The sequence below is a fragment of the Nomascus leucogenys genome, chromosome 12 (genome assembly GCF_006542625.1).
Source record: "Nomascus leucogenys isolate Asia chromosome 12, Asia_NLE_v1, whole genome shotgun sequence".
Lineage (NCBI taxonomy): Eukaryota > Metazoa > Chordata > Mammalia > Primates > Hylobatidae > Nomascus > Nomascus leucogenys.
The window spans coordinates 39,941,913-39,960,495 of NC_044392.1; the positions used below are offsets into that span (position 1 = coordinate 39,941,913).

General features: G+C 42.6%; 1 protein-coding gene across 9 annotated transcripts; it reads right to left on the bottom strand.

The window, feature by feature from the left end:
* Window positions 1-2,887: 2,887 nt before the first annotated feature.
* FCRLA (Fc receptor like A) lies at window positions 2,888-10,257 on the bottom strand. 9 transcript variants are annotated; one of them, XM_030824057.1, is made up of 6 exons: window positions 9,888-9,996; window positions 6,743-6,757; window positions 6,327-6,479; window positions 5,765-6,031; window positions 5,021-5,305; window positions 2,888-4,158 (listed from the first exon to the last, which is right to left on the bottom strand). In XM_030824057.1, exons 1-6 carry the CDS (start codon window positions 9,964-9,966, stop codon window positions 3,863-3,865), a joined length of 1,095 nt encoding a protein of 364 aa, XP_030679917.1. In that variant the 5' UTR covers window positions 9,967-9,996; the 3' UTR covers window positions 2,888-3,862. The 9 variants fall into 9 exon arrangements, with proteins under 9 accessions (XP_030679917.1, XP_003258816.2, XP_003258818.2 ...); XM_003258768.2 differs by having other exon boundaries at window positions 6,743-6,760; XM_003258767.2 differs by lacking the exon at window positions 6,743-6,757 and having other exon boundaries at window positions 2,892-4,158; window positions 9,888-10,257.
* Window positions 10,258-18,583: the final 8,326 nt, after the last annotated feature.

The window sequence follows — 18,583 nt, forward strand, 5'->3', positions numbered from 1 at the left end:
TTTTCAAGGCCCCATCCATGTATTATCTTCTTCATGAAATGTACCTGAACACTCTAGTCCCCAGTGAGCCATCTATTCCCTGAGTTCCTGTCTTGTTCATCATCATCCCCACTTCCAAATGCATAGCTGGTAGTACAACATCCTATTTATATGGAGTTTGGTGTTTAATATGGTTTGAAACAAATTAACATGGTAATTTACTCATTTTCCTGTTGATGGACATCTGCACTGACTTCTTTTCAACAAAAGAAAGGCATTTCAGTACCAAAGTTTGCTTTTACAAGCTTTGTTACTATAAACATTATCATACCTGTCTTCTGGTGTGCATGTGCTAAATTTTCTCTTGGGCACATCCACCTAGGCATGGAATTCTGGGTTATAGAGTATGCAAATGCACTATTCAACTTACAAGATAATGGATGTGTGTGACACAATAAGAAATATATACTTTTCTCTGCCCCTTTGGGTAGCTCTTTGGCAGAGAGCTACCAAAATCCTGGGGATTTCCTGAGTGATAGGGATGAGAGGAGTATTTCTTGTTATGTATAATTAGCCCCTTCAATCATACCTGAGTTTATGCTAATAAGGTGACTCTTAACTCTGCAATTAGAGGGTTGGAAGTTTCAGGGGTCTGTGCTAACGCTAGGTAGTTAGAGTAAGAATTGGTAAATTACATAACATCTAATTGGTTTCTGCTGAGAATTAGAGAATTGCTTGGTGTGGAAAACTCATCTTGACCTCCTGGAGGAGAAAAGGGCTGGAGTTTGAGTGAATCACCAATTGCCAATGATTTAGTCAATCATGCCTGTGTAATGAAGCCTTCATTAAAAACCCTAAGGGCTTCCAGATCAGTGAACACACGGAGAAGCTGGAGGGTGGCACACCCAGAGAGCGTGCAAACTCTGCACCTCTTCCCACATACCTTGCCCTATGTATATCGTCATTGGCTGTTAAGTAAACTGTTTTCCCAAGTTTTGTGAGCCATTTTAGCAAATTATTGAACCCAAGGAGTTGTGAGAACCTCTGACTTATAGCTGGTCAGTGTCAAGTACCCGAAGCCTGGGATTTGCAATTGGCTTTTGAAGTGAGAGCAGTCATGTGGGACTGACCCCTTAACCTATGGGGTCTGTGCTAACTCTGGGTAGTTGGAGCCAGAATTGATAAACTGTAGAACATCTAGTTGGTTTCCACTGAGAAGCAGAGAAAAGCTTGGTATGGAAATCCATATGTTTGATGTCAGAGGTATTGTGAGTGGAGAACAGTTTTCCTTTCATGTGCTCGCTGTCTAATCTTTATTTCAGAGACAATGTTGAGCATAGCTGCATTGGCACCTCTGTCAATTACAGAATCCTAAATGGCACAAGCCATAAACCAGATCCATTGTAACAATTCCTCTTCCCTACTCCCTCTCCAACCTCCCCAGGCTAGACAGAAAGAGACAGATAAATGCTTGCTCTCCCTATTTCTCTCTCTCATTCGTTTAGCTCTATTCTTGCCTTCCTCATCCCTGTTGATAGGAGATCTTCTCCCTGAGGTTTCTAAGTCCTTGACTGAAGCTGGGTCCCCTGGATAGAGTCTGGAGATTTAGCTGATGCCAGACATGACATTCATCCTTTAAGGTCCAGCTTCATTCCCATCCTCTTCAAGATGTTTTCCCTTATTTTGCTGGCCCAACTCGATTCAACTAAACAGTTTACTGAGAACTTACATATGCCTCATTATACTAGACATCAACGACACAACATGGAACAAAGAGCTCAGGAGTATTCTCAAAGACCTCACCCTCTGGTGAACAAAAATGAGTAATAAATAATTAAAATGCAGTGTGATGGTAGAGGTGCACGGATGCACATGGATGAGGTGTACAGAGATTACATTTATCTCAGCCAGCCGTATCCATGTTTTCCTTCCCAGATCTCTGATAGCTTCTACTATCTGTGAATGAATTCCCCACTTAGCAGGAGCTTGCAGGACGCATTCATGCAAATGCGAGCATTAGCTGAAATCAACTCCATGTAGAGTGGTTATAACATAGTATCTTTGGAGACACATCCACCATGGTACATTGGCAACTGAGCTTCCATTTTTTCAAGTCCATCAAAGTCATGACATAGCTCTGGTCATTCTTGCAACTCCCATTCATACAGTTGTAAATCAGTCCTCTCAGGCTGTAGTGATGTTTATGGACTTCTACCAACTCCCAGATGCCTCCTGATCTTTTCTTCCCTTGAAGGTGGCAAGAACTACCATAAAACTCTCATTTTACCATCAGCATGATTCTATGTCTTTGTTTCTTTGTGGCATGTCTAGAATGATCATGTGCATGTCTCTTGTAAATCATTTTGGGTCAAAACTGCACAGAATAAATGGCACAAAGAAAGGCCACAGTGGAGAAAATCACACCATGTAATTCAGAATAACGTGGTAGAACAGCCACTGGCTGAGGTCATGATAAAATGATGTGCTAACTGATTGAGTTAAGGTTACTATAGAGTCTGCCAGGCCAGCTCTCATTGGCTGAGAATGTACAGTAGAAGTCCAAGCATAGAAAAAAGTATTAATACGGGACTAAAACAGAGTCATTATGTGTTACTAAAGAAAAGGATTTCAGAGACAGATGAATTAAAAACAAATATCTGCAACTCTGGCAATATTATACTCGGTCACTTATTTCTGAGCCCAGTAGGATCCTGTGGGAAATTTTTATATACCCTGCTTTAATTGTGTTATAGGATGGGCTACTATTCCCTTCTATCCCACAGTGTAAGCCCTCTGTAGACAGAGACACTATTTTATGAGTATTTTTAACATATCATAAACTCAGCCATGTGGCAGAGGCCAACTGCCTAGTCCATTTGGTCTACTGTAACAAAATACACAAACTGAATAGCTTACAAACAACAGAATTTTATTTCTCATAGTTCTGGAGGCTGGAAGTTCAAAATCAAGGCAACAACAGAGTCGGTGTTCGGTGAGAGCTGTTTTTTGGTTCTCATATACGTCATCTTCTTGCCATGTCCTCATATGGTGGAAGGGTGAGTTAGCTCTCTGGGGCCTTTTTAAATAAGGGCACTAATCCTTATCATGAGGGCTGTGCACTCCTGATCTAATCACTTCCCAAAGGCCTACTTCTTAATGCCATCACCTTGGGGATTAGGATTTCAACATAATGGCCTTTGAGGGGATACAAACTAGAACTAAAGAACAGACAATAGCACCAGCTAAAGACTGGTATGTCAGTAAGAATAGCTGAATGAGGCTGGAAAGAGATAATAATTAGAAGGGGCAAAGTCCCATTCCAGAGCCCAACATCTAGGGTTTCATTAGGCTGGGGTTTCTCAAACTCAGTACAACTGACATTTTGGGCCAGATTATTTTTTGTTGTGGGGTACTGCCCTATGCATTATAGGATGTTTAGCAGCATCCCTGGCTTCTATTTACTAGATGCCAGTAGCACACACATCCCACCACCCCCAACCCCCCGAAGTATAATGACCAAAATGTCTCCCAACATTGCCCAATGTCCTCTGGGGGGCAAAATTGCCCTCAGCTGAGACTGCTGTATTGAATCCACTTCCATTAGTTCTCTTTAAATCACAAAATTCTGGTCTGATATAACAGATAGAAATTCCTGATCTAGAGAGCAGAATTCTGTTGTGTTAAGAGAGAATACACAATTATAGCTAAACTCCAATTCTCACTTTATATAAATTTATTTACACTCACCTATCTACACTATTCTAACAAAACACTGGGACAACTCGTAAAAGTACTTATGCATATGTGCAGGGCAGGAAGAGAAAACAGAAAGAATCGGATTTCTTGGGGTGGTTAAGCGAGATCATGGATGAACTGTTTACTTCTATTCAGCAGTAGCCTTTGTGGTCCCAGGCTTCTGGTGGCCAGATAATTCCCTCAACTCCAAGAGCAGGTGACCGAGGAGAACTCTCACATCCTGCATGTGTTTGAGAAGAAGGCCCATCTGGTGATACAGATGAGGATCTGGCATCCCCAGAGGAGAAGAAAAGCCTGGATCCTCAGAAGACGGGGTTGGCGGTGGAGGCAGAGGCCCAGGGGCCTCCTCAGGAGCAGTTCCTGGAGCAGCTGATTTCTGAGGAGCTGGATTCAAGGTGGGAGGTGCAGCAGAGCTGGGGGCACCTGGATTATGGGGCAGGAGGCACATACAAGAGTGAAGTCTGACTCTGGCCCTTCCCTCCCATCCCTGGCCAATCTTTCTTGTTCTCTGAAAGTGGCTGTGGGGCCCAATGGCAGCAGGGACTTGAGGACTCTAGTGTCCCTCCTGGTCCAAATTTTAATCTGAAGCTTGGCCACTTCTGTTTGAAATTCTTCAGCAGTGAGGCTTCACCACTGGACAGCTATAACTATTAGCCAGTTCTTTCTCTATCAAGGCTGAATCTAATTCCCTGAAGCATGAATGTGGTAACTGGTTCTAGGTCAGCCTCTTTATTATATAAGACATTAGTCCAATTCCTTGTGCTAATGCCAGCCTTCAGCTTTTTGAGGACACCTCTGCTGGCCTCTGAGTCACCTCCTCTTCGGGATAGCATCTCCAGCCCCTTCCATTATTTTTCATATGACATGACTTCAAGCCCCCTTATCACCCTGGACACCTCTTCTGGTAGTGTTTCAGGTCAAGTGCAGCCTCTTAACAGTGGCTCCCAGAATTGAACATAGACTTCAGACTATCCCATCTTCATTCCAGATATTAAATTCCCATAAATGCCCAGAGAGCATGGGGGGATGCTAAGGCTTGTGGGGCAGCAGGCGTGGAGCTGCCTCAGCTCTTGGTCTGGTGAGATGTGCACCACAGTCGGAGGGAGAAGTTCTCTATTTGTGCTGTCTCTCATCATCAGGGATTCTGGCCCATTGTTCCTGCCTCCTCTGGTTCCCTTCTTAATTTGCTCACACTGAACCCCAGATCACAGGCCAATTCACCCTATCCCCCCTTTTCATTCACACGCATGCCAAACAGACAACCTGCACTCTGATGCGAACTCACCCTGCACTCTGATCTCTAGCTGGGGGCTCTGTTTCCAAACTTGGTTGTCCTCAGTGGCTGCCTCACACCAGTATGACCCGGAATGATCTTCTGAAGCTGTGGGGATCTGGAATTCTGAAGAGAGCCCCCCTCTTTGCACTATCCTTCCATCCTTGTAGAAGGAGAAGAGGAGGCGGGCAGCTGACCTCTGCAGGGGCAACTTTGTCTGACAGCTCAGGGTCATGGGGCCTCCTGCTTGGGGTTCAGCTGAGGGTACAGCTCTGAGAATTGGCGCTGGAAACAGTTCTGGGAAAAAGACAGGCAAGAAAGAAGAGCTCAGGCATCTTATATACAGGTAGACGCATGCCGGTGAAGAGCCTTGGGGAGTCATACTTCCTTTCCCCTGTTTCCAGCAGGAATGGGCTCTCTTAGATTCCATTTGAATCTGTCAAGTTCTTTCTGCAAGTAGACAGGACTAGGAAAGATCCACAGATGGGCAAATCTGATAGTTGTCCAGACACCCAATCAGTGAGCACTGGGAAGCATAGATCTGGGTGGTAGAAACTACGCTGGACTCTGAGTGGGGCTGGATGACTTCAAAAGGCTGAAGTCTTGTCCCTTTTGAAGCCCAACTTGGGCATTTGCCAGCAACCTGCTCCATAATCTTTTGATGATCTTGCCACCTCCAGGCTAAAGAAAGACAATTTGGGCTCCCTGTCTCTCCTTACCCTCCCCTGCCATGACGATGCTGCTTCTAGCTCTCACCTTGGACTGTGATAGCCACGACAGATGCTGTTTCTGGGCTCCCAGGACCAGGGCTCTGGAAGATGCCACTGCAGTGGTAGTGCCCGCTGTCTGCCTCTTGTACCATGGCGATGGAGAATTCCCTGTTAGGCCCGGGGGGACCCAGAGCTGAGCCATCTCGGTAGAAGGTCACCTGAGTCAGTGGCCAGTCTTGCCAGGCCTTGCAGCGCAGAACCAGCAGGTCCCCTTCAAAAACTGGCTTGGCTGGACCTTGGAGGATCAGCCAGTCTATGGTCCAGAGAAAGAGCTGAGTGTCACCCAGGGCCTCCCTTGGGAGCTATCCCCAGGGATGCCTACTCCCCTAAACTTTCTCTGAGGGTCCAGGTAAACTCTCACCCCTGGTTGGGAGTATGGGACAACTTCCCTAGGGCCTATGACTTAGAGCACCCTGGTTGCTGTGGGCTGAAGACTGGGAAGGAAGTACCTCATCCCACGGCCAGTTTCCTAGGGACACTTTCCTGGGTGGGCTCTGAGGCTGAAAGAAGGGGTTTGGGGCACTGCTCAGGCCTTCCCAGGACCTCACCATAGGACACAATCAGGTGGAAGGGTTCACTGAAAGTGTAGCCCTTGACCTGGAAGCCAGCTTCCCTTGCATCAGTCAAGTCATCCTCCATGTGGCAGCTGCTCTCCTCGATGCAGACAGGTCCCTCACACTGCAGCGTCTCAAAACTGGCAGCTGAAGAGGGCATGGCCCAGGGAGAACCAGAAAATGATGCTGCAACTTGGAGAAAGAGGACAGGGTTCCTCCATCTCCCAGGTTAATCATCCTTTTTAGAATGAGACTAGTTAGACACCAAAACCTTTTTTTCAGAAAGACCCCTGTGAGTGTGTCAGGGGGATAGTTTTGACCTTGATTCACTGGTGTCCAGGTGCTCTCAGCAAATGCACTGTGGTTTGGAGAAGAGGGAGGGGAGAGAATGAAAGAATGGTGAAACTCACCGGCATCACATCCAGCTGCTGGTACGGGAAACCAGGAGCAAAGACAATGGTAACTCGAAGCAGGGAGGCACAGGACAGGAATGAAAGGGAGACATCAGATTCTAATGTTCATTGAGTGCCAGACCCTGTTAGCACTTGTGTGCCGTATCTTACTTCATCCTCACAAACTTTCCAGGTATGTGACTTTATCCTCATTTTATAATCTTAAAGAAACACACTTAGAAAACCAAATTAACATACCCAAAGCTTAAAAAGAGACTAAGCAATGGAGCGCGAAAGGCAGGTGTGTCTGAGTCCAGAATCAGTGTTCTTTTTACTTCACTGTGCAAATATGGTCTACTTCAGTCCTCAGACCTTCCTCGGGGACTTTCTTTCATATTCTAATTTTCCCAAACTTCACTTGGCTCCTCAGCCTTGAATATGTTATCTATCAAAGAGCTTTCAGTACCCAGCAGTGTCTCTCCTCCTTTCTTCCTCCCCCTTGCAGGTCTTCACTTTTCAGCCATCTTTACTTTAATGTCCTCTGCCACTTGAATTTTCCCTGGCAGTGGCACAGAGCTTTCTCTGTCTTTTTCCCCCTCCTCCCAGTCCATATTAGTACCTGTGGAACAATTCTTTGCTCCAGATTGAAATTTAGAGTTATCCATTTCTCACCACATCTCCTCAACCTATCTCTTACTTTCATGGTAGACCCAGGCAAGGGAAGTGACATTTCTTCCTTCCCTGGGACTGCTCCTTATCTCCCTAACTATTCTCCCCCTCCTCCAGCCTCATGGCCATTCACATGTGCATACTTCTTCACTCCATCCAACTGTCATTTCGTGCCCCACTTGCCTTTATTCTCTTCCACTCCCAATAGCCTAGCGTTCTTCTTTGATTTTGTCATGTCCCTTACCAAGGCCCCTCCCTGCTTCCTAATTCTCATCACATCAGTACCAGGTGTTTTCTTTCCATCCTTTCTCAGCTCCCTTCACTGTAATGCTGCCTCTTTTCAGTTCCTCCATTGTCACTCAACTGTGCTCTGCCTCCTCTCCATTTTTTCTTTTTAAAAATAAAATCTTGTCCAGGCATGGTGGCTCATGCTTATAATCACAGCACTTCGGGAAGTTGAGGTGGGAGGATCCCTTGAGCCCAGGAGTTCGAGACCAGCCTGGGGAACACAGAGAGACCCTATCTCAACAAATAATTTTTTAAAAAATTGGCCAGGCATGGTGGCACTTGCCTGTGGGTCCCAGCTACTTGGGAGGCTGAGATAGTATGATTGCTTAAGCCCAAGTGGTCAAGGTTGCAGTGAGCAGTGATTGCACCACTGCACTCCGGCCTGGGTGGCACAGCGAGACCCTGTCTCAAAAAACAATGTAAAATAAAATCTTGTTGGGTTACCGGGAACTCACTCAATAAACCTTAGGTGGTAGGTATTATTATTTTCATTCTACAAATAAGAAAACTGAACCAGAAATAGAAAAAGTGATTTCCTAAAGTGACATAGAGCTGGTAAATAGAAGAGGGGCTTGAAACCGGAGTATCTGATTCCAAGTCTGCAGTTCTTATCACAAGACAAAAACAAAAAAACATTGTCCCTACCCACAAATAGCTCTCAATTTAGTGGAAGACACAGGTAGATGAAAATATTATTTCAGCATAAGTAGGAAAATATTATAATAAGAAAAATGTATCGCAAGCAGCCATTGGAGCAGAAAGAAGCATTCAAGAAAAGCTGCCTGGAAAAGATACCACTTAAGCTGAGTCTTTAGGGATACCTACACATTTGCAAGCAGCAGGAGAATAGGGTGCCATGGAAAGAGCTTATTTCAGGTGGAGATAGTGGTATAAGCAAAGCCTTACAGACAGGCAAGAGTCTGGTGTGTGAGTATGTAAATACGAACTGATTGAGATTTATTAGAGCATAGGTTACAAGGCTGAGAGGGTAAAAGTAGAGGCTGCTTGGCCTTTCCTGTCATGATAAAGAATTTGGGCTGGTAAACTTGAGTTTTAGAAATTACTCTGTCTGCAGGGTACAGAATTCATTTCAAGAACACAAGGTTTGGACAAGGAGATTAGTTAGGAATTTACTGGAATAGCCCAAGTCATAGAGGATGAGGGCTTGCCCTAAGACATTAGTGATGATCCAGGCAAGGGACTGCTTCTATGAACAATTTAGAAGGTAAAATTTGCCAAACCTAATGATTGATCAGATTTAGAGAATGAAAAAGAAGGAAGAGTCTGGGTTGTTTCTGAGGTTTATGGCCTTGTAAGGGTAGATGCTGGTGTCATTAGCTGAGATCAGAAAGTGGAAAACGAATTAGATGAGGCAGGGGCCAAAAGGACAGATAAGTTCAGCTCTGGTCACATGGTGCAGAGACACTTCTGAGATATGTAGGTAGATATGTCTGGTATGAAGCTTGGTATTTGAATGTGAAGCTCAAAAGCATGGTTAGGGTTGGGGATATGATTTGGGACTCTTAAATACAGAGTTATAGTGGCAAAAATTATATAGACACATAAGCTCATGAAAGTGATTGTGTAAAGAAAGAGGAGTACAGAGGCAAGGCTATAACTATAGAGAACACTAGTGTTTAAGGGGAAGAGAAGAAAAGCTATTAAGGGATCAAGAGAAGTCCATGTAGTATGAGGAGAAAATGGTGCCATGGAAGCCGGGGTAGTAGAGAATGCAAGAAGGAGTAAGTGATCAACAGAGCCCAGTGTAGCAGAGAAGTCCAGCGGGATATGAACTGAAAAGCATGCCATAACCCAGTCAATATGGAGATCATTGTGCCCTAGACAAAACCGATTCCGGCAGAAGCCAGGCTGCAAGCATTGAGGAGTCTGTGAGAAGTGAGGAAGCGGAGATAGCAAGTGCAGACTATTCTTTTAAGAAAACTTGTCTCATAAGTGAAAGAAAAGAGTTGAGATTAGAGCTAGAGAGGACATCATGATCAGAGGGGACTTTCAGGAAGGAAGATTTTTATATTCAGAAAGTCATTCAATCCTGCACACCAAACTTTCTTATACCTACCCTTCTTATTCCACCTGAACACTGCTTCTCTGGAGGGCCAGAATTAGTCCATGTTTCTTTCCTTCAGGTCCTTTCTCCAGAGTTAAGCAAAGCTCCATTCTCACACCAATATTCAAATATTTTACTTACCCAGTAGCATCTGGGCCACCCAGAGCACACCAAGGGAAAGGTAGAGGGCCCAGGCCATGAGAACACAGCCCAGCTTCATGGTGACTGTGTTTAGGTCTCCTGCAACCCCAACACTGATTTTCTTCAACATGAAACCTCTCAGATTAGAAAAGAGGAAGTAAATCTAACTGTCTCATCTCCTTGCATCTGGGGTCTGTTTTCATTTTCAAGTTTGTAATTGGCTTTCATCATTCAGATTTGGCCAACACGCTTTCAGCATCATCTGCGTCCTCAGGGCTGTGACAAAATGGTAGCACTCTCAACTGTTCAAGAATTTCCTCACAGAGCTCAGGGGCCTTTCAAAGCATGTCATTGTCTGATAGCCAGCTGGTGTTCATGTACACTCTGGGAACGGTCAGTGCAACAACCACCCTTTTCACTGGTGATGCAACTGGGGACAGAAGGTGGGCTGTTGTTCGAAGGCCAATAGAAAATCACTGGGGAATCAATGATGAGAATTCAAATGTCCTGCCCATTCCAACGCTTATATGTTTCTAGTGACTAGAAGGTAGCAAGACAGAGAAGGAAGATTAGTCATGGCACCAAGTTAGATATCAGATTAGTCTCTAGTAGGCTCTGACTATTCAAAGCCCACACAAATTTGCATGCAAATTTCTCTAGACTCGTGTCAGCTCTCTGTTTCTGGAGCATGACTAAGGCTGCTCAGTCTCAGTGGAAATATGAGTACAAGGCAGGGAGAGTCCACTGGGAAAGAGTAAAGGAAAAAGAAAATCTATTCCCAGAGGATCCAGCAGTCAGCTCAGGGCTTAGGCTCATAGCCAAAGCTCAAGCCACTGATCCTGAGGAAATTAGAGACAGGAGGCATCTGATATCTTGAGAAACCTGAGGAGACTCAGGAATAGGAGCAATATAGAGGCTACAGCCTCTCCCTTCGGTTCCAGGTGGCCTTCTGGGAACCATTGTCCCTGCCTCTGAATGTTTGCTATTTGTTTGAGGCCTCCTCAATGGTAGGGCCTATGTGTCTTTCCACAGTGACCACATTCCTCCCCTTTCTCTCATCATAACACCCACCAGGCCTCCAGTAGGTTATTTGGAGATGAAATGAGCCATCAGAAATGGGGTAAGGTAGGCCAGGCACTGTGGCTCATACCTCTGTAATCCCAGCACTTTGGGAGGCCAGGGTGGGCGGATCACTGGACTGGAGGTCAGGAGTTCAAGACCAGCCTGGCCAGTATGGTGAAACCCCATCTCTACCAAAAAAAAAAAAAAAAAAAATTAGCTGGGCATGGTGGTGCATGGCTGTAGTCCCAGTTACTTCGGAGGCTGAGGCATGAGTATCATTTGAACCCAGGAGGCGGAAGTTGCAGTGAGCCGAGATTGCACCACTGCACTCTAGCGTGGGTGACAGAGCGAGACTCCATCTCAAAAAAAAAACAAAAAAAGAGAGAGAAATGGGGGAAGGTAGTTTGGTCCTCCTTGAAGGCAGAGAGAGAGACAGTATGGCCCTTCAACTGTACAAAAACCACAGGTCAGAGCAGACATATCAACCACACGAGCATAAGAGAGTGGATCTTTCTGAGTCTAAAATAAGCATTTAGAATAAAATTTCCATTATCTGAGAGGCATATGCTTTTGTGCAGGTGGCCCCAGGGAGTCCAGGGGTGGTTGAAAATGGGTGCTGGGGAAGGCAGTGAGGCAGTAAGCCTTGCAGCTGATGTGATGTGAAGCCTCAGAAGAGGAAGAAAAGCCTAGCTAGCCCTAATAACTTTTTCTTTTTTTTTTTTGAGATGGAGTCTCTCTCTGTCACCCAGGCTGGAGTGCAGTAGCATGATCTCGGCTCACTGCAACCTCTGCCTCCAGGGTTCAAGCCATTCTCCTGCCTCAGCCTCCCGAGTAGCTGAGACTACAGGTGCATGCCATCACGCCCAGCTAATTTTTTGAATTTTTAGTAGAGATGGGCTTTCACCGTGTTAGCCAGGATGATCTTGATCTTCTGACCTTGTGATCTGCCCACCTCGGCCTACCAAAGTGCTGGATTACAGGCATAAGCCACCACGCCTGGCCATACAAATTAAATAAATAAAATGTGTTTAGATGCATCGCCACTCCTAAAACTACATAAAACATAGACCGTCAGGGTTAGGCAGAGGCTAAGGGGCTTCTAAACAAATCACAATATCCTTCTCTTCTTATGTCACCCTTTCTCCTTAACTGCCCTTACCATAGCATCTTACCTGGATAGAGACCCTCCCCTATACCATCTGCAGCAATCCTTGCAGGACCCCACTGTCAATATTTTTACATATGGCTACCAATTGTTCCAGCACCGATTTGTTGAATAAGATTATACTTCCCTCATTGAATTGCCTTAGCATCTTTATCAAAAATCAATTGATCATATATATTTGATCCTATTTCTGGACGCTCTTCCTCAACTTTGTTTTTCTTTTTCAGAATTTAAAAAAAGTGATTCCGTATGAATTTTAAATTTTCATATAAATACCTTTGTACTTCCATAAACTTTTAAAATCAGCATGTCATGGCCGGGCGCGGTGGCTCATGCCTGTAATCCCAGCACTTTGGGAGGCTGAGGAGGGTGGATCACTTGAGGTCAGGAGTTCAAGACCAGCCTAACCAACACAGTAAAATCCTGTCTCTACTAAAATACAAAAATTAGCTAGATATGGTGGCACACACCTGTAATCCCAGCTACTTGGAAGGCTAAGGCAGGAGAATTGCTTGAACCCAGGAGGTGGAGGTTGCAGTGAGCTGAGATTATGCCACTGCACTCCAGCCTGGGCAACAGAGCAAGACTCCATCTCAAAAAAATAAAAATAAATAAATAAATAAAATCAGCATGTCAATTTTTTTAAGCCTGCTGGGACTTTGAATAGGATTACATTGATTCTATAGATCGGTTTGGAAAAATTCACACCATAACAATATCAAATCTTCTGATCCATGAAAACAACATTTCTCTTCATTTATTTAAGTCTTCCTTAATTTCTTTCAGCAGTTTTCAGCATATAGGTCTTGTACATCTTTTGTCAAATGTATCCCCTAAGTATTTTATATTCTTGATGCTATTATAAATGGTATTTTTACAATGCATTTCTGATTGTTCATTGTTGGTATACAGAAATAGAACTGAGTTTTGTATATTGACTTTGTAACTTTGCTGAACTCATTAGTTACAGGAGTTTTTCAAAATAGATTACTTGGGATTTTCTATATAGACCATCATGTCATCTGTAAATAGGGGCAATTTTACTTCTTCCTTTCTGATCTGCATGTTTTTAAATTTTCTTTTATTGCCTTATTATAGTGGCTAAAACTTTCAGAGCTATGCTCATAAGAGCAGTGAGAGCAGACTTCTTTGCCTGGTTTCCAATCTTAGGGAGAAAGCATGCAGTCTTTCTGATGTTAGATGTAGATTTTTGTATATGTCCCCTATAAGGTTAAGGAAGTTTCCATCTATTCCTAGTTTACTGAGAGTTTTTGTGAGTATTTTTGTTTGTTAGTTTGTTTTATCATGAATGGGTATTGAACTTTATCAAGTGCTTTTATGCATCTATTGAAATGATGTTTTTTTTTCTTTTTAAATCTGTTAATATGGTAAATTACATTCATTGGTTTTGAATTGGTCCAAATTTGTATTGGTCAATATGTATTATCCTTTTATATAATATTGAATTTGTTTGCTAAAATTTGGTAAAACTTTTTGCATGTATGTTCATGAGAGATATTGGTCTCTAGGCTTTTTTTCTTATTTTTTTCTTATTTTTATTCTATTCTATTTATTTTTGACACAGAGTCTTGCTCTGTCACCCACGCTGGAGTGCAGTGGTGCCATCTCAGCTCACTGCAACCTCTGTCTCCCAAGTTCAAATGATTCTCCTGCCTCAGCCTCCCCAGTAGCTGGGATTATAGGTGCCTGCCACCACACCCGGCTAATTTTTGTATTTTTAGAAGAGATGGGGTTTCACCATGTTGGCGAGGTCTCTAACTCTAGACCTCAAGTGATAGGCCCGCCTTGACCTTCCAAAGTGCTGGGATTACAAGCGTGAGTCACCGCGCTTGGCCTCTTCATTTTTTAAAATACTTTTTATTTAAAGGCTATTAAAATGGAGCTGCGGGAGTGGAGAAGGAACAAAGAAATCTGTAAATGGTGATGATCAATTAGTTGTAAACACCACTGCACTTGGACCAGCCTAGGTTTGGTTTCTTGTCATGCCTTTGCCTGGATGTCTGAGTTGCATCTTTTCTCCCTAGAAAAGGGAGAAAAGATCTTTTCTGTCTTTTCTCCCTAATTTTCTGGAAGACTTGGTATAGAATTGGTATTATTTATTCCTTAAGTGTTTGTTAGAATTTGGCAGTAAAACCATCTGGACCTTAAGCTTTCTCGGCAGGAAAGTTTTGATAATAAATTCAATTTCTTTTTTTTTTAATTTTTATTTTACTTTAAGTTCTGGGATACAAGTGCAGAAAGTGCAGGTTTGTTACATAGGTATACAAGTGCCATGGTGGTTTACTGCACCTATCAACCCATCATCTAGGTTTTAAGTCCTGCATACATTAGGTATTTTTTCTAATGCTCTTCCTTCCCTTACCCCTACCCACTGACAGGCCCTGGTGTGTGATATTACCCTCCCTGTGTCCATGTGTTCTAATTGTTCAACTCCCACTTATGAATGACAACACATGATGTTTGGTTTTCTGTTCCTGTGTTAGTTTGCTGAGAATGATGATTTCCAGCTTCATCCATGTCCCTGTAAAGGACATGAACTCATCCTTTTTTATGGCTGCATAGTATCCCATGGTTTATATGTCCCACATTTTCTTTATCCAGTCTATCATTGATGGGCATTTGGGTGGGTTCCAAATCTTTGCTATTGTAAATAGTGCTGCAGTAAACATATGTGTGCAGGTGTCTTTATAGTAGAATGATTTATAATCCCTTGGGTATATACCCAGTAATGAGATTACTGGGTCAAATGGTATTTCTGGTTCTAGATCACTGAGGAATCACCACACTGTCTTCTTCCACAATGGTTGAACTAATTTACACCCCCACCAACAGTGTAAAAGCGCTCCTGTTTCTCCACAGCCTTGCCAGCATCTGTTGTTTCCTGACTTTTTAATAATCACCATTCTAACTGGTGTGAGATGGTATCACATTGTGGTTTTGGTTTGCATGTCTCTAATGACCAGTGATGATGAGCTTTTTAAAATATGTTTGTTGGCCCTATAAATGTCTTCTTTTTAGAAGTGTCTGTTCAGAACCTTTGCCCACTTTTTGATGGAGTTGTTTGTTTTTTTCTTGTAAATTTGTTTACGTTCCTTGTAGATTCTGGATATTAGACCTTTGTCAGATGAGTAGCTTGCAAAACTTTTCTCCCATTCTGTAGGTTGCCTGTTCACTCTGGTGATAGTTTCTTTTGTTGTGCAGAAGCTCTTTAGTTTGATTAGATTTCATTTGTCAATTTTGGCTTCTGTTGCCATTGCTTTTGGTGCTTTAGTCATGAAGTCTTTGCCCATGCCTATACCCTGAATGGTATTGCCTAGGTTTTCTTCTAGGGTTTTTATGGTTTTAGATTTTTACATTTAAGTCTTTAATCCATCTTGAGTTAATTTTTGTATGAGGTGTAAGGAAGGGGTCCAGTTTCTGTTTTCTGCATACGGCTAGCCAGTTTCCCCAGCACCATTTATTAAATAGGGAATCCTTTGCCCATTGCTTGTTTTTGTCAGGTCAAAGATCAGAAGGTTGTAGATGTGTGGTGTTATTTCTGAGGTCTCTGTTCTGTTCCATTGGTCTACATATCTGTTTTGGTACCAGTATCATGCTGTTTTGGTTACTGTAGCCTTGTAGTTTTGTTTGAAGTCAGGTAGTATGATGCCTCCAGCTTTGTTCTTTTTGCTTAGGATTGTCTTGGCTATACGGGCCCTTTTTTGGTTCCACATGAAATTTAAAGTAGTTTTCTCTAAGTCTGCAAAGAAAGTCAATGGTAGTTTCATGGGAATAGCATTGAATCTCTAAATTACTTTGGGCAGTATGGCCATTTTCATGATATTGATTCTTCCTATCCATGAGCATGGAATGTTTTTCCATTTGTTTGTATACTCTCTTATTTCCTTGAGCAGTGGTTTGTAGTTCTCCTTGAAGAGGTCCTTCATGTCCCTTGTAAGTTGTATTCCTCGGTATTTTATTCTCTTTGTAGCAATTGTGAATGGGAGTTCACTCATGATTTGGCTCTCTGTCTGTTGGTGGTGTATAGGAATGCTTGTGATTTTTGCACATTGATTTTATATCCTGAGACTTTACTGAAGTTGTTTATCACCTTAAGGAGTTTTGGGGCTGAGACGATGGGGTTTTCTAAATATACAATCATGTCGTCTACAAACAGAGACAATTTGACTTCTTCTCTTCTTATTTGAATACCCTTTATTTCTTTCTCTTGCCTGATTGCCTGGGCCAGAACTTCCAATACTGTGTTGAACAGGAGTGGTGAGAGAGGGCATCCTTGTCTTGTGTCGGTTTTCAAAGGGAATGCTTCCAGCTTTTGCCCATTCAGTGTGATATTGGCTATGGGTTTGTCATAAATAGCTCTTATTATTTTGAGATATGTTCCATCAATACCTAGTTTATTGAGAGTTTTTAGCATGAAGGGATGTTGAATTTTATCAAAGGCCTTCTCTGCATCTATTGAGATAATCATGTGGTTTTTGTCATTGCTTCTGTTTATGTGATGGATTACATTTATTGATTTGCATATGTTGAACCAGCCTTGCATCCCAGGGATGAAGCCGACTTGACCATGGTGGATAAGCTTTTTGATGTGCTGCTGGATTCGGTTTGTCAGTATTTTATTGAGGATTTTCGCATTGGTGTCCATCAGGGATATTGGCCTGACATTTTCTTTTTTAGTAGTGTATCTGCCAGGTTTTGGTATCAGGATGATGCTGGCCTCATAAAATGAGTTAGAGGGGAGTCCCTTTTTATCTATTATTTGGAATAGTTTCAGAAAGAATGGTACCGGCCTCTTTATACCTCTGGTAGAATTCAGCTGTGAATCTGTTTGGTCCTGGGCTTTTTTTGGTTGGTAGGTTATTAACTACTGCCTCAATTTCAGAACTTGTTATTGGTCTATTCAGGGATTCAACTTCTTCCTGGTTTAGTCTTGGGAGGGTGTATGTGTCCAGGAATTTATCATTTCTTCTAGAATTTCTAGTTTATTTGCATAGAAGTGTTTGTAGTATTCTCTGATGGTAGTTTGTATTTCTGTGGGATCAGTGGTGATATTCCCTTTACCATTTTTTTGCGTGTCTATTTGATTTTTCTCTCTTTTCTTCTTCATTAATCTAGCTAGTGGTCCATGTATTTTGTTAATCTTTTCAAAAAACCAGCTCCTGGATTCACTGATTTTTTGAAGGGTTTTTCACGTCTCTTATCTCCTTCAGTTATGCACTGATCTTAGTTATTTCTTGTCTACTGCTAGCTTTTGAATTTGTTTGCTCTTGCTTCTCCAGTTCTTTTAATTGTGATGTTAGGGTGGTGATTTTAGATCTTTCCAGCTTTCTGTTGTGGGCATTTAGTGTTATAAATTTCCCTCTACACACTGCTTTAGCTTTGTCCCAGAGATTCTGGTATGCTGTCTCTTTGTTCTCACTGGTTTCAAAGAACTTCTTTACTTCTGTCATAATTTCATTATTTACTCAGTAGTCATTCAGGAGCAGGTTGTTCAATTTCCATGTGGTTTTGCAGTTTTGAGTGAGTTTCTTAATCCTGAGTTCTAATTTGATTGCACTGTGGTCTGAGAGACTGTTTGTTATGATTTCTGTTATTTTGCATTTGCTGAGGAGTGTTTTACTTCCAATTATGTATTCAATTTTAGAATATGCACTACGTGATGCTAAGAAGAATGTATATTCAGTTGATTTGGGGTGGAGAGTTCTGTAGATGTCTATTAGGTCCACTCGGTCTAGAGTTGAGTTCAAGTCCTGAATATCTTGTTAATTTTCTGTCTCATTGATCTGTCTAATATTGACAGTGGGGTGTTAAAGTCTCCCACTATTATTGTGTGGGAGTCTACGTCTCTTTGTATGTCTCTAAGAACTTGTTTTATGAATCTGGGTGCTCCTGTATTGGATGCATATATATTTAGTATAGTTAGTTCTTCATGTTGCATTGATCCCTTTACCTTTATGTAATGCCCTTCTTTGTCTTTTTTGATCTTTGTTGGTTTAAAGTCTGTTTTATCAGAGACTAGAATTGCAACCCCAGTTTTGTTTGTTTGTTTTTGTTTTTGTTTTGTTTTTTGCTTTCCATTTGCTTGGTAAATATTCCTCCATCCCTTTATTTTGAGCCCATGTTTGTCTTTGCATGTGAGATGGGTCTCCCGAATACAGCACAATGATGGGTCTTGACTCTGTATCCAATTTGCCAGCCTGTGTCTTTTAATTGGGGCATTTAGCCCATTTACATTTAAGGCTAATATTGCTATGTGTGAATTTGATCCTGTCATCATGCTGCTAGCTGGTTATTTTGCACATTTGTTGATGCAGTTTCTTCATCGTGTCATTGGTCTTTATATTTTGGTGTGTTTTTGCAGTGGCTGGTACCAGCTTTTCCTTTCCATATTTAGTGCTTCCTTCAGGAGCTGTTGGAAGGCAGGCCTGGTGGTGGCAAAAATCCCTCT

What these genes read in the sequence shown, in the direction of transcription:
- FCRLA (XM_003258767.2), bottom strand. Translation starts at nt 10,017, where the DNA reads ATGTTGAAGAAAATCAGTGTTGGGGTTGCAGGAGACCTAAACACAGTC. An exon ending in CGTGGCTATCACAGTCCAAG is followed by an intron (nt 5,306 to 5,764) that starts GTGAGAGCTAGA and finishes TCTTTTTCCCAG; the next exon opens with AACTGTTTCCAGCGCCAATT. An exon ending in GCTAGAGATCAGAGTGCAGG is followed by an intron (nt 4,159 to 5,020) that starts GTGAGTTCGCAT and finishes CCCATAATCCAG; the next exon opens with GTGCCCCCAGCTCTGCTGCA.